This window comes from Tenrec ecaudatus, chromosome 8 (genome assembly GCF_050624435.1).
Source record: "Tenrec ecaudatus isolate mTenEca1 chromosome 8, mTenEca1.hap1, whole genome shotgun sequence".
NCBI lineage: Eukaryota > Metazoa > Chordata > Mammalia > Afrosoricida > Tenrecidae > Tenrec > Tenrec ecaudatus.
The window spans coordinates 153,528,076-153,543,900 of record NC_134537.1 but is presented as its reverse complement, the minus strand read 5'-3'; the positions used below and the strand labels follow the sequence as shown (position 1 = coordinate 153,543,900).

The window sequence follows — 15,825 nt, the reverse complement described above, 5'->3', positions numbered from 1 at the left end:
TGAGAATCTCACTCTGAGTTAGTGTACCCAGTGGCATTGCTTGGGATGGTTCTCTCTGGTCACAGTGAATTTTTTCATCAAAGGAATTTTGCTCAAATCTCATTTTTTTGTTTGTGACAGCCGATTTAAGAGAACAACATGCATCTATGAAATTTTGTTTCCTGCTTGGGATAAATGCCCCAGAAACTGCTGTGATGTTGAACACAGCTTACCAGGACAGCGCTGTGGGAAAGACTCAAGTATGTGAGTGGTTTTCTCCTTTCCAAAAAAGGTGAAATGTTGATTGATGACAAATCTTGTTTTGGATGCTCTTCCAAAGACGGCATGCCTCTTGCCCCAGGCACCTTACGCACTTGACCTCACTCTGTTCCACTTCTTTGTGTTTCCTCAAATGTAGAGAGACCTGAAAGGACAGTGATTTGATGAGGTGAAGTAAAAAAAAAACCCAACAACAAAACACGAGGGAGGTGTTATAAGCCATCCAAACAGATGAACTTGAAAAATATTCCCAAGAATGGAATTGAAGACTTGCCAAATGTATTAAGTCAATGGAGACTACTTTGAAGGTGATAGGTTTCTTTTGTTAAAAAAAAAATACATAGCTTTGAAAAAAATTCCATTGGGGGTTACCTCCTCCATATAATGGGATGATCCTTCCCTGATCTTCAGAGAATGGCACCAAGAAAAAGGTAGAAATCATCTGGAGGCTCCCTGCTATAGATTGAATGATGTCCTCCTGAAAACATGCGTGGACTTGGCTGGGCCATGACTCTCAAGTCATTTGTTAACAATGGCAGTTATATATGGTGTAATCATCCATTAAGGTATGACCTCATATGATCAGCCCTGATTTGAGGTAAGAGGATGAGGGTGGGATGCAACACCCTTACCCAGGTCAGAGCCCTGCTCTGATGGAAGGGAAGGTTCACCAGGAAGTGACCCGAGTCACCTTTTATCTTATAAGGGAAAGATTATATATATATATATATATATATATATATATATATATATATATATATATATATATATATATATATATAGAGAGAGAGAGAGAGAGAGAGAGAGAGAGAGGGTTTCCTGCACAGAGAACCTCCTAGACCCAAGGCCCTGGATTAAGACCCGACCTTAATGAAGGGTATAATTCGGGCCACCCTATTTGCTTCCTTGATGACATAGTTAAGATCCTACTTCAGAATCCGATGTGAACCACGTCATCCTCTGTGTCTTCTTGGTGGCATCTTTAGGATTCCACCTTAGAGTCAGGTGTGAACCAGGCCACACGCTTCGTTTCCTTTGGAGATATAATGGTGCTGCCGTAGAGTTCCACCATTCATTCATTGCTTCACCGTGGAAAGCCAGACCTCTATTTTTGGGTGAGTCTTGGGGGAAGCAAGAGGACTTGGTGTGACTTTTGGACATTTTTGAATTCTGTCTGACCCTGTATTTGGTGCCACCTTGCTTGACCTTTGGATTTTGGGCTGAACAGCACCCACCACCCGCCACCACAAGAGACAATTCCTCAAAGTTTAGTGAGTTTCTGTGGAACATTGCAGAGATTTGAAGAACCTAGGAACGTGAGGGAATATTCTCAAGGAAGGAGTACTGTGAGGAGAGGGGCAGGGGACAGAAGGAGCTCAATCACATTATGGAAGAGGTGGGCATTTGGGACATCATTAATCTCCATTTAGGGATTGGCTGCTGTTAATTTTTCTAAAGAGATAATTATAGTAGTTCTCAAATTGCACAATGTATGTAAATATCACTACAGCAACTTTTTAGAACTCCATTATGGGACTCCGCCATCTGAAATTCTGACTCCAGTAGATCTGGGGTGATAATAAGTAATCTACATCTACATTGTGTACCACATTTAGAGGAAAAAGTGGCCGATGATAACAAAATCATCGAAATATTCATTTGTAGTCTGTGTTCAAAATGAAAGCATTTGACCTGCAGGAAAATTGAAGCTAGATGTCTGAAACAGTACAGAGTATAAATAAAATAAAATAAATGATATCCCTACTACCTTGCCTACTTATTCTGAATCTGACTTGAATTTCTGGTAGTGCTCTATTGATAGATTACTGCAATTAGTTTTTAATTATGTTCAGCAAAGTTTTACATGTGATATTAATGATATTTTTGATAACTTCCCCATCTTGTTGGGTCATCTTTCTTTGGAATGGGCACAAATATGACTCTCTCCCAATCAGTTGGTCAGGTGGCTGTCAAATTTCTTGGCATTGATGAAGAAAGACCTCAAAGTCTATGTTAGTGTGTTGAAACATTTCCATTAGTTTTTGAAGGCTTACTTATTTTTTGTCCTTTTTTATTAATAAATCTTTTTATTGGGGCTCATACAACTCTTATCACAATCCATACATACACCAATAGAGCAAAGCACCCTTATACATTCGTTGTTCTCGTCATTCTCAAAATTGCCTTCCACTTGGGTTCCTGGAATCAGCTCATTTTCCCTTTTTCCCCCTCCCCCTTCCTCCCCACTTCCCCCTTCCCCCTGGTTCCTTAATAGTTTATAAATAATTATTTTATCTTATCTTACACTGCCCGGTGTCTCCCCTCACCCACCTCCCCATTGCCCATCTCCCAGAGAGGAGGTTACACATAGATCTCCAAGATCAGTTCTCCCTTTCTATACCCCCTTCCCTCCTGGTGTTGCCACTCCCACCACTGGTGTTGAGGGGTTCGTCCATCCTAGTTTCCCTATGTTTCCAGATCCCTACTGCACCGCTGTACATCCTCTGGTATAACCAGGTCTGCAAGGTAGAATTGGAGTCATGATAATTGGGAGGGGAGGAAGCGTTCAGCAACTAGAGGAAGGTTTTGAGTTTCATTGTTGTTACACTGAACCCTGAGTGACTCATCTCCTCCCCACTACCCCTCTGCAAGGTATGTCCAGCTGTCTACAGATGGGCATTGGGTCTCCATCACGCACTCCCCCTCATTCACGGTGATGTGATTCCCCACCCCCCGTTGCCCCCCCTCCACCTTTGTTGTTTGAGACCTGGCCTTACTTTTGTTAATGCTTTCAGTGCAACATGGACTTCTTCCTTCAATACCATTTGGTCTTAGTCTGTATTACCTCTCTAAATGTTTGAACATCAGACAATTAATTTTGATACAGTAAATTTGTATATTACTTTCATGTTCTATAGATATATTCAATATTGTGCATATAGAAGCCCCCAGTATTTCAACTTGAAGTTCCTTCAGGTTTTTTTTTTTTTCATGAATCACTGTATTGGGGACTCTTACAGCTGTGATAGCAATCCATATATCAATTGTATTAAGCACACTAGTACATATGTTGCCATCAGCATTTTCAAGACATTTGCTTTCTACTTGAGCCCTTGGTATAAGCTCCTCTTTTTTCTCTCCCTCCCCCACCTTCCTACCCTAAAACACCCTTGATAAGTGTGTGTTTTGTTGATGCTATACTGCACCCTGGCTGACTCATCCCTTCCTTTTGACCCTTCTGTGAGGGGGTGTCAAATTGTCTACAGGTGGGCTTTGGGTCTCTACTCTGACCCTCCTCATTCGCATTGAAATGATTGTTTGGGGTCTTCTGATGTCTCGTACTTGATCCCATTGACACCTCATGATCACACAGGCTGGTATGCCCCTTCAATGTGGACTTTGTTGCTTCCCTGCTAGATGGCCACTTGTTTAATTCAAACCTATAAGATCCCAGATACTATATCTTGTAATAGCTGGGCACCGTCAGCTTTCTTCACATTTGCTTATGCACCCATTTTGTCTTCAGTGATCATGTCAGCAAGGTGAGCATCACAGAATACCAGGCTATTAGAACAAAATATTCTTGTGTTGAGGGAGGACTTGAGTAGAGGCCCACTGTCCATCTGCTAACTTAATACTTAACATAAATATACGTACAAAGACCTACATCCTTATTGTTATATATCGATACTGTTTGAGAAATATGGAACATGTTCTTCCCTTTAACTTTCTAACTCCAGGTCTCTGCATGTTTCATTGTAGTGATTTACTTTGTCTTCTCAAGCTTTCCCTTGGGATTTTCTGTCCAGACTTTGTACCCCATCATTTCTCCCTTTTATTTTTTTCTAGTGCATTTTTCTAAGTCTCTTCGGACATTCATTTTGCTCATTTATTTCTTGTCTTTCAAATACCCTTTGTTTTTCTTCAGGTTTGATGTAATTGAAGAACTCATTTTACTTTTAGCTACTAGTGTTTAATGCATTATTTTGTCCTTGAGGTTATGTATAAATTAAGGACATATGTATTCAAGGTAGTATTTTGTCTACCATGGACCCATTTTAACATTCTTCAGCTTCTTCAATTTGAACTCACAGTTTAGCAATTGGTTGTTCTGTAGTCAAGTTGTCTTTGATCTGACTGTTGATATTGTGCTTCCTCCCTGTGCCGTTTCCCAGGTGTAGTGAAAAGATTCGATTGCTATAAGGTCCACGTGCTTACTCTTGTTAGGTACCATCAAATTGGTTCTCCCTTAAAGACACCCCATGCACAGCAGAAAGAAACACTATGCACTCCTGAACTGTCTTTAAAGTGTTATAATCAAGTCTATTGGTGCAGCCTCGGTGTCAATTTATTTCATTGAGCATTTCTCTCTCTCTCTCTCTCTCTCTCTCTCTCTCTCTCTCTCTCTCTCTCTCTCTCTCTCTCTCTCAACCCTCTTCTTCACCAAACATGAGGTCTCTTTCCAGGGACTGGTCTCTTTTGACAAAATAACTAAAGTACACAAAACAAATTCTCTATCCTCCTTCTTAAGGAGCAATCTTGCTGTACTTCCCCCAAGATAGTTTTTTTTTCCTCTTCTGGCAGACAGTGGTATTTCCAAATCCTTCACCAGCACCATGATTCATTGACCAGCTTCCACATGCATGTAAAATGATTTAAAATGCCACAGCTTGGATCAGGTACACTTTGGTCCTCAAAGTGACATCTTTTCTTATAAACACTTGTGCAGTATATGTTCCCAAAAGAAAACATTGTTTTATTTATTTACAAACAAACAAACATCTGTGAGTTCTGTCCCTGCCCTGAAGGATGACTAAGGGTAACAAATGAGATATTTAATAACAAGAGCACACATATGTGGACCTCACCAGATGGAATACACAGGAATCAAATAGACAACATCTGTGAAGAGAGACAATAGAGACAATTAATATGTCTTCGGCACAGTTAGGATTTATTTACTCAATATCATAAGTTCTCTACCATATGTTATCTTTTGAAATACTTGAATATCAACCAATTGTCATTGGTATAGTGACTCTGTGTGTTCCTACCATCTACTTTTTTTAAACGTTTTATTAGGGGCTTATATAACTCTTATCACAATCCATACGTACATCAATTGTGTAAAGTACATCTGTACATTCATTGCCCTCATCATTTTCAAAGTATTTGCTCTCCACTTAAGCCCTTGGCATCAGGTCCTCTTTTTTAACCCCTCCCTCCCTGCTCCCCCCTCCCTCATGAGCACTTGATAATTTATAAAATATTATTTTGTCATATCTTGACCTGCCTGATGTCTCCCTTCACCCCCTTTTATGTTGTTCATCCCCCAGGAAGGAGGTCACATCTTGATCCTTAAAATCGGTTCCCTCTTTCCAACCCACTCTCCCTCTATCCTCCTAGTATCGCCACTCATACCCTTGCACCTGAAAGTATCATCTGCCCTGGATTCCCTATGCCTCTAGCTCCTATCTGCACTAGTGTACATCCTCTGCTCTATTCAGACTTGCAATGTAGAATTCGGATCATGATAGTGGCGGGGGAGGAAGCATTTAGGAACTGGAGGAAAGCTATATTCTTCATCGGTGTTACATCGCACCCTGACTGACTCATCTCCTCCCCTAGACCCCTCTGCAAGGGGATCTCCAGGGACTGACAAATGGGCTTTGGGTCTCCACTCTGCACTTCCCCCTCCATTCACTATTACCATCTACTTTTTATGCTTCTTGTCTCACTCAAAGTTTGACCACAGAACCCTGAGTTTTTCTTCAGTTCTTTTAGCTTTAAATATGCTGAATATATTGCTCTTTTTTGTTTTCTAAGTCCAGAACTTTGCACATTTTATTGTAATACTCTCCTTGTCATCCCAAGCTATGCTTTGAAATTTTCTGATATTTACTTCTTCATTTTTACTTTACTTCACATTTTACTTTAGATATATAGTTTTCATTTGTGTTGTTGACAAAAGGTATTTACTATGAACACATTACTGGTCTTTCACAATTCTTTAATGTGATCTCCAGTAACTTTCCTATCATGGAGGTCCTGCAAGGGGGCTTTTAAAACTTGTGGGAAATTTTAATGAAAAATAATGCATTTTCCCATGTCCTTGAATTACCCTTGTATTTTCCAGTTGTTTTGTCTTCCTTTTTGTTCCCAACTTTCACCTTCTGAACACCAGTAATTATCATCAGCAGTTTTATTGTAGGTCTCATTAATTTTAAACTGTAGATATCGGGGGTGGAAAGGTCATTTTCCTATTCTTTGGCTTTAGTGGTTGATGTGTGAATTATATATAATTAATTTGTAGAAATTGAATATAATTATATTGACTAGTCTTCTTTGTAGACCTATGGATACTGTCTTACCAAGATTCTTCTATGCCTTGTTCAAAACATTTACTAATGGCAGACAGGGCCCATCGAATTCCTCTAGTCTCATGGCAAAGGGGTAGGTGTTCAGGAAGCTGCAAGAGAATCATTAGACACACTTTGCATTTTCACCTCCAATTCTGAGTCTCCTTCTGCTGTGGGCCTAAAATAGTGAAGACTGATTCTTGTCCCTTGGATGGCTGCTTTCAAGCTTCTAAAACCCTATAGTAGCTGTATAGGGTCTTTAAGAGTGTCAGATAAGTTTGGGATTGCTAGCCACCAAGTTGAAAGTGTAAATCCAACAGCCACTTTGCTAGAGAAAGATGAAGAATCTTTCTCCATGAGGATTCACAGCCTTGGAAATCCTGTAGAAAGCTGCTATGAACTGGAATTAATTCGATGCCACTAGTTTATTTATTTCTTTTTAAATGACTGTGCAATGAATTAAAAGGTAGAACTGGAACACTAAAATCAATAAGAATATTAGGCCAATGGACTGAAATGTTTCATGAAGCCAAGACCCTATACTTCCTAACCTTTAGTGAATGCCTATTTTTAATTGGGTTATTTTCTTTTTGTTAAGGTAAACAAAATACCAAATCCCATTCATTTACACATAAATTGCATTAGTAGTTTATGATAATATGTATACACACCATTTGCCAACTTAATATTTTTCAAATCTATAACTTGGTGGTCTCAATTACAGTCATCATTGTCAAATTTTTCTTAAACGTTAAGAGAAATTCACTACTTTCCAAACAAGGGCTTCCCTGTCTGTCCTGCACACCCCTTCCCACCTCCCTTCTGCCGCTGGTAATCACAGTTTGAGGCAGGTGCTCCTTAGTCCTCAAAGGGACATCCTTGCTCTTCAATGCTGTCATGAGGTTTTGTCCGGCATATTGTCCAAGGTATTGTTTGATTTTTTCATCGCTGCCTCCCTGAGCGTTGATTGTGGATCCACACACAATGAAATCCTCGACAACTTTCATCTTTTCTATATCACATTTTTACCTGTTGCTCCAGTTGTGAGGATTTTGATTTTCTTTACAAATTGCCGTCCGTATTGAAAGCTGCAATCACTGAGCTTCATCCTCATGTGTTTCAAGTCTTCCTCATGTTCAGTAAGCAAGGTTGTATCATCTGCATATCTCAGGATAATAAGCCTTCGTCTTCTCCTGATACCATGTTTTCTTTATATAATGTACCTTAGTATTATTTGCTCAGCATACAAAGTAAATATTGTGAGAGGATATAACTCATTCCACACCTTTCCTGATTTGAACCATGCCTAGTAGTCCTAGCGATTCAACAATAGCAAAGTGATATATATAAGATTCTCTTGAAGCACCATGTTAAGATGTGTGTTGTACACTGTGTTGCTAACTCATTAATACAATGCTTTTTCATTTCGTTTTGCACTTATTATTTTGCGTGTGTGTTACACCTGAAAAAAACAGCTGCTTACATTTTGATTATTTCCTTGCTCCTATAGCCAGTGTATCTCCCAAAACAAGCTCTGTGCTTTTGGCACTCAGTCATTAATTATATTTCCCAAACAAAATTCAAGTTGAGAGAGCTTTCTGACAATTAAAATGACACAACAGTAAACAACTAATATTTGTATTCCAAATGAATAACATAACTAGGTCGAATGGTATATAGCATCTTCATACAAATAAAAATGTTAAAACGATTTCCCCAAACACTTACATACATATTCTAAATCATCCTAGTTGAAAGATGTTTACACATGGTTTGAAAAATTATAATCTTCCAACTTCTAAGCTAATTAAAGAGATGCTTTTTTTCAGATAGTTGATGTGTACATCTCAAAATTGACTGATGCTTTATTGTGGGAAAAATCTAGCCATAGGCTCTGTTTATGTTTTTAAGAAGCCTTCCATGATTGAAAGGAATTGGCGACTGAATTCTTATTTAGATTAATGCTTTGTGGTTGTTAGCTGCCTTTGATCGCCTGGCTCATGGTGATCTCATTTGTGACAGAACAAAATGTTTGCCAGTCCTGTGGCATCTTGAGTACCATTGGTATGCATAAACTCATTTTTATAGCTACCACGTGAATAAAGGCCACTTCACTCAATTCTTTTGGCCACTCCAATTAATCTTCATCCCTACTAGGTGAGATTTTTCCATTTGGGACTCATAAATTATTTCGATACCTTCTCGGATGATCCAAATCGTCTTTGAACTCGATGCAACGCTGGTTATTTTCATTCTGTGTAGCTTCTGGATATTCACATTATTGGGGTTAAACTTTTGATTATCTTTCTTGGCATCATCTTACCAACAATCCCACCTTTCAATAATATTGTATATGGAATCGGATGCCAATTGAGAAAGACAGAGATTGACCAGAGAGGTAGAGATGTGATTGTCAGCTTTCTCCTTGATGAGGCTGGCTTGGAGAGCTGGGTCTGTGACAGGGCATGTGCATATTCTAATTGCTTTGCTTCCTCCTTGTCTAGTCAAGAGACTTCACCAGAGGAAGGACCAGCAAGGCAGATGGTTGCTCATGTAGGTATGAGAAAATTAAGAGTGCATAGCTTGGGGGGCAGGAAAGATAGCAACACTATATAGGAGTATTGTTTGTGCATAATAATGCCATCCATGAAAGAAACATGACATTCACCAGAGAAGTAAATACTTCTCCAAATATCCAGTCAAATGTTCCTGCCATCGAGTCAGTGTTGACTTATAGCAACTCCCTGTCAGTTTTGGAGACTGTATCAGTCTGGGCACTTTAGAGAAAAAGATCCATAGAAACTCATGGATAAGAGAGAGTTTTATATAAAGGTAAAGTGCGCATCAAGAAAACATCCCAACCCTGTGCTGCCCAAGCCCACAAGTCCAGCATTAACCCATATGTGCAACACCAATCCACAAAGTCCTCCTCCATCTCACAAACAGATGCAATGATGCCGACTGCAGGAGGAAACACGAGTCAGTGAATGCGAAAGCATCTCAGTACTGGCAAGGTCTCCACACGGCTGCTCCAGGACCCAGGGCTGCATCAGAATAGGTCCATGAGGCTTCTCTTTGGGGATGTCCTGCAGGAAGTAAGCCTTGTCAGCTGAAGCAGGGAACTGGCTAAGGCAGCTTGCACCCTGGTCCAACTATCAGAAAGCAAGAGACCCGAGAACTAGAAAGGCAAGGCTCACCAAGCCATTTATCCCTCTGCCCTTCAACTAACCCCACGTGTGTTTATCAGTCGGGTTGGCACAATAAACGAACTACTTCAGAGACTATAACTGTTTACAGAAGTAGAAAGCCCAGTCTTTCTCTTGCAGAACTGCTAGTGGTTTTGAACTGCTGACCATATAGATCATAGCCCAATTCATAACCACTACAGCACCAGGGCTCCTAATAACTTCTCCAGAGAGCTCAATAATTGTGTTGTAGTATTCCATCAATAGAAATAATGGGATAAGGAGTAAGGGGTCTTTTATTCAAGAGTTTTGAACATTAAGTGGTAAATAGTACTTTCAAAATAAGAAAGGTGTACTCAATTGCAGGTACTCCTCAATGACGTGACTGGTTAAGAACTTGACTTATCAACTGAAAGGTTGGTGGTTTGATTCTTTCTGAAGGCACTCGTGAAGCCTGGTAATCAAGTTCATAAAAGGCAACCATTGAACACCCCATGAAGCACACTTATATATTGACAACATGGGTGTCACCATGAGTTGGAATTGATTTATTGGCAGATGGTTTGACCTTGGTATCCAATTACAAGTTACATTGTATGTGTGTCTAACTGGCTCTAATTGTTCAATTGTGTCAGAATGAGTATTCAGGTTGAATTATTTACTGGAAGGAGATATTTACTGTTCCCTATGACCTCAATAGCAATTTTAATAGATTGACATAAACAACATAGGTCAAGAGAGAAATATAATGCATGGATGGGGGAACATGTTAATATCATAAAAGCAAATATGAGGTATTTGAATTATCCACAAACTTCCTAGTCCAATAGTGTGACTAACTTCCTAGTCCAATAGTGTGAGAATTAAATGTGATAAATTTTATTCAGCTCTGCCTTTTTAATTTCAAAGATTGCCATAAATCATCGGTAGGACTGCAACATGCTCTTTATCTCACTGGCCATTAACTATTTGAAGTTGATGGGCCTTTGGAGAATTTAGAAAGCTTTAAAATTCCAGCTCTCAAGTCTTTTGAAAAGTATCTGCATTTTAACTTTGTGACAAGTCTACAGCAAGCCACTGTCTTTATCTCCCTGTATAAGAGGGTAAGCCAGTGGCCTCTAGCCCTTTCTGTGGCAACTGGGATATTGGATATGTTAGGAACACTGCTTGTTAGCTATCGTTGTGTATGTTCCTGCGTTATAAGGCACCATGCGTAATAGTATCAGACTGTTGAAATCCAGAGGGTTTTCATAGGCTTAATATTTGGAGTTAATCACATTTTTCATCTGTGGCATGGATGGGTGGATTTGAACTGCCAAGCTGTTGGCTGGTAGTTCAGAACAAATAATTTTAACTTCCCAACAATCTATATTCCTCCAATCCCAGGTATTTCATGCACTGCGTGGTGTTTTCACTGATTGTAATTTTAGAGCATTAGTTCTCCAGGCCTCTCTCCCACGGTACTTCTGAGTAGATTTGAAAACCAGCCTTTCCGTTAGTAGCTTCGTGCCTAATCTCTTGTCCAGTCGCTGTCCTCTACCTGGGTAGCCATAGTAATCTTCTAACTTATCGCCATATTTTCACTAATGCCCATTTCAATTTATTGTCCACATAATAACCTGGACTATTATTGTAGAACTTTTAATGGTTTATCTTATGTGTCACCATCTCTAAGCTATGATTACCAGTATTCTGTAAATGTCCTGTATTTTTATATTTGATGTAATTTTCCTCCAGTGTTTGATAATATATAACTACCCTTTAAAAAAGATCATTTTGTCCGGCGTTCGCGATGTCGAAGCGAGGACGTGGTGGGTCCTCCGGTGCAAAGTTCCGTATTTCCCTGGGTCTTCCGGTCGGAGCGGTGATCAACTGTGCTGACAACACGGGAGTCAAAAATCTATATATCATCTCCGTGAAGGGGATCAAGGGCCGGCTAAACAGACTGCCCGCTGCCGGAGTGGGTGACATGGTCATGGCCACAGTCAAGAAAGGCAAACCCGAACTCAGAAAGAAGGTCCATCCTGCGGTGGTGATACGGCAACGGAAATCCTACCGGAGAAAAGACGGTGTGTTCCTTTATTTCGAAGATAATGCGGGGGTCATTGTGAACAATAAAGGCGAGATGAAAGGTTCGGCCATCACAGGACTGGTTGCAAAGGAGTGTGCGGACTTGTGGCCTCGGATTGCGTCCAATGCCGGCAGCATTGCGTGATTTTGCCATATGTTTGTGAAAACCTCCAACAACCCTATTAAAATTATTCACACACCCCCCAAAAAAGATCATTTTTGGGGCAGGGGTCTCTTCCAGCTCTTATCATAATCCATCTATCCATCTATCCATCCATCGTGTCGAGCACATTTGTACGTATGTTGCCATCATTTCCCAAACGCTTTCCTTCTACTTGAGCTCTTGGTATCAGCTCACCCTTTTCTTCTCCTCTCCCTCACCCTCCCTCTCGCTCATGAACCCCTGATAATTTATAAATTATTATTTTTTTTCATGTCCTACACTGACTGCTGTCTCGCTTCACCCTCCTTTCTGTTGTCCATCCCCCTGGGAGGATTATGTCGATTAGTGTGATCAGTTCCCACTTTCTCCTCTCCACCTTCCCCTTACCCTCCTGGCATCCCTAATCTCTTATTGATCCTGAGAAGCTTATCTGTCCTAGGTTCCCTGTGTTGTGAGCTCTTAATCTCTACTAGTGTACATGCTCTGGTCTAGCCAGATTTGTAAGGTAGAATTGGGGTCATAATGTTGGGTAGGGGGGAGAAAGCATTAAAGAACTAGAGCAGTGGTTCTCAACATGTGGGTCGTAAGCCCTTTGGGTGTTGAATGACCCTTTTACAGGGTCGCCCGATTCATAACAGTAGCAAAAATGACAGTTATGAAGTAGCTACAAAATAATTCTATGGTTGGGAGGGTCACCACAACATGAACTGTATTAAAGAGTCATGGCATTAGGAAGGTTGAGAACCACTAAACTAGAGGAAAGTTGAATGTTTCATAGGTGCCAAAGTGCACCCTGATGGGCTCATCTCTTCCTTGTGACCATTCTGTAAGAAGATGTCTAATTGTCTACAGATGGGTTTTGGGCCTCCGCTCTGTCCTCCCCCATTCACAGCAATATGATGTTCTGGGTCTTTGATGCCTGATACCTGATCCCATCGACACCTCATGATCATACAGGCTGGTGTGCTTCTTCCCTGTGGGCTTTGTTGCACTTCTCAGCTAGGTGGCTACTAATTTTCTTCAAGCCTTTAAGACCCCAGACTATATCTTTTGATAGCTGGCCACCATCAGCTTTCTTAACCACATTTGCTTCTGCACCCATTTTGTCTTCAGTGATCGTGTCAGGAAGTTGAACATCACAGAATGCTAGGTTATTAGAACAAAGTGTTATGCATTGAGGGAGTACTTGAGTGGAGGCCCAATGTCTGTCTGCTACCTTAATACTTAGCACATAAATATATGTACATAGACCTATTTCCCTATTGTATATATAAATATATTTACATGTGTACATGCCAGTGTTTTGACCTCTATATATGTCCTTTGCCTCCTAGTTCTTGCCTCTATTTCCTTCTATCTTCCTCTGTTCCCAGTATCATGTTTGGCCTTCATTCAGGTGTCGTTAATTCCTCTCAGTTACATTGCCCTTTATCAAGCCCAACCAGGCATCCTACTCCCTCCTCAATGTTGACTTTAGATCACTGTTGTTCCCTTGTCCCTGGATTTGTTGGCACCCCCTTCCTTTTCCCCACCTCTCACCTCTCCTGTGTCCCCCTAGAATCAACAGTCTCATTGTTTTCTCCTCTGGATGATTATCTTTCTTTTTTATGCTGGAAATCCTAACCTCTATATGTTAATGAATCAGCATTAGGATAGGTGTACCTTGAGCCTCACGCTTATAAAAGTTACATCTTTAATCAATCAAGTCTCACTCTCACACAAGTCAATGCTCTTACTTTATGCCAGGGGGATTTCTTTGAAGATGTGTCTAACGACCAATAGGTATTGGATGTCCTGGTGAACCCCTCTCTCCTGATCTGGATCTTGTATCTAGCTCGTCGCTGCTAGCTCGGTATTTCTTCAACTTTAGGAACCCACCCTCTGACCTGCTAATTTTGGATCTTACTAGCTTCCTCAGTCTTGTGATCCAGTGGTGTATAATCTGACCTGTTAATGATATGTTTTCCATCCTCTGACACCATGTAAGTTAGGAGAAGCCTGATGCTTGACCCACAGCTTTGAGATTGAACAATCTCCTCAATCGTGCCCTGCAAGCCATTTCCTTTAGCCAGACTTCTCTTCACTTCACTGGTTTTGCTTCTCTAGAAAGCCCAATCTGTAATCCAGACTACGTCATTCACCGAAAATCCCTCCAACTACTTAGAAGAAATTTCAAATTTTGTACTCAATGGGATGTTTACACCCTGTATAATCTGGCCTTTGCCTCCCCCATCATCTCTCACTATCATCTTTACTGGCTTTTCTTCATTCACGCCAATCTACTTTGCTCTTTCTAGAATATGATAAGCATGCTTTGTACTTGCTGGCTGACTGCCCCAATTTACACCATCATGACATATTTTTTTGTTAGCTACTGTCAAGTTGGTTCCGATTCATAGCACCCCTGTGCATGACAGAATGAAACACTGCTCACGCCCCCGGCTGCCTGGCTATCCTCACAATTATGCCTGAGCCATTGTTGCGGTCGCTGTGCCCTTCCACCTCACTGAAGTCTCTCTCTCTCTCTCTCTGTTCTCTGTTTTACTAAGCGCGCTTTGCTTTCCCAGGCATCGTCTCTTCTGATGACATGTTCGGAGGACGTGAGGTGAAGTCTCACCACCCTCGCTTCTAAGGAGTTCTGATTATATCTCTTCCAAGACTGATCTCTCTGTTCTTTTGGCAGTCCAAAATCCTCTGACAACCCCATAATTCAAACACACCAATTCAGCGTAGGCCATCCTTATTCAGTGTCCACCTTTCACCTGCGTATGAGGGGAATTAAATCACCTTCTGACATTTAGGTTTCTGCTACAATGTCCCCTCATCAGAAAGATCCACCCTGAGCACATTGTCATCATTATGTTTCCACTCTGTTAACAGAACTTTAATTTTCTTCATGCTTATTCTGTGACATTATATTATACATATATATTGGGTTTTCTTTTCCTTCATTTTCCTTCTTTGTTATTTGAATGCGAGACCTTATTGAATGCAAGACCTACATCTATGCTTAGGATAGTGTCTGGTAGATACAGGTGCTTCCTAAAGATACATCATTAAGTCAATGAATAAAATAGATTGTTAAATATCTTGCTCCCTTGATCCATTGCTTCCCCATATATATTACTTGTGATATCTTTCCTGACCCAAAAGGACTTCCTGACTTTCTAACTTCTTCAAGGTCTTGTCTTGAGACCAATGGTCCTGGGCCTCCTCCTTGGACCATCATCAACCATTTGTTCTGCCATCCTTCGTGGCCTTGCAGGTCTTTCTTTGGTTTAGTTTTTATTTTCCAGCAAAGGCAAATTTGCCTGAAAAGAAATTTGTACGTGGCTCTAAGTGCCTTGCCTCTCTACCCTTCTGGTTAAAGTATATTATTTACAGCAATTTCTCTGGCACTTGAATTGAGCATCCTGCCGCATCCTCATCTTGCTGAGTGAGGCTGAAGCAAGGGTTCTCAGACAAACGCAGCTAATGTTTGTCGGGGAGACAAGGCACAAAAGAATGCACGAATCGATACCTTTGCCTGGCTGTGCTGAAAACTTGAAATTCTGATGCCCTAAAGACCATGTTCAGTCTATTAGCCTGGTGCTGATGCCGTGTGCAGAATTAGCTCTCTCTGTAGGGCTTGCCAGTTTAAGATGATGTGAATGACTGGGTTATTATTTGTAATGGAAGTTTGGGCGGGGACCAAGAATTTGTGCAAACTCTTCAGACCGGCATTCAAGGTCTTTCCTAAATTGCTTTAATGTCCCATCCTCCACTTTTCGGATTTGTGGAGCTTCTGTTT

At 40.7% G+C, this 15,825-nt stretch overlaps 1 protein-coding gene across 1 annotated transcript; it reads left to right on the top strand.

The window, feature by feature from the left end:
• Positions 1-11,594: 11,594 nt before the first annotated feature.
• Positions 11,595-12,017, top strand: LOC142454539 (large ribosomal subunit protein uL14-like). Its single transcript, XM_075555817.1, has one exon. It carries the CDS (start codon positions 11,595-11,597, stop codon positions 12,015-12,017), a length of 423 nt encoding a protein of 140 aa, XP_075411932.1.
• The last annotated feature ends 3,808 nt before the right edge of the window (positions 12,018-15,825 follow it).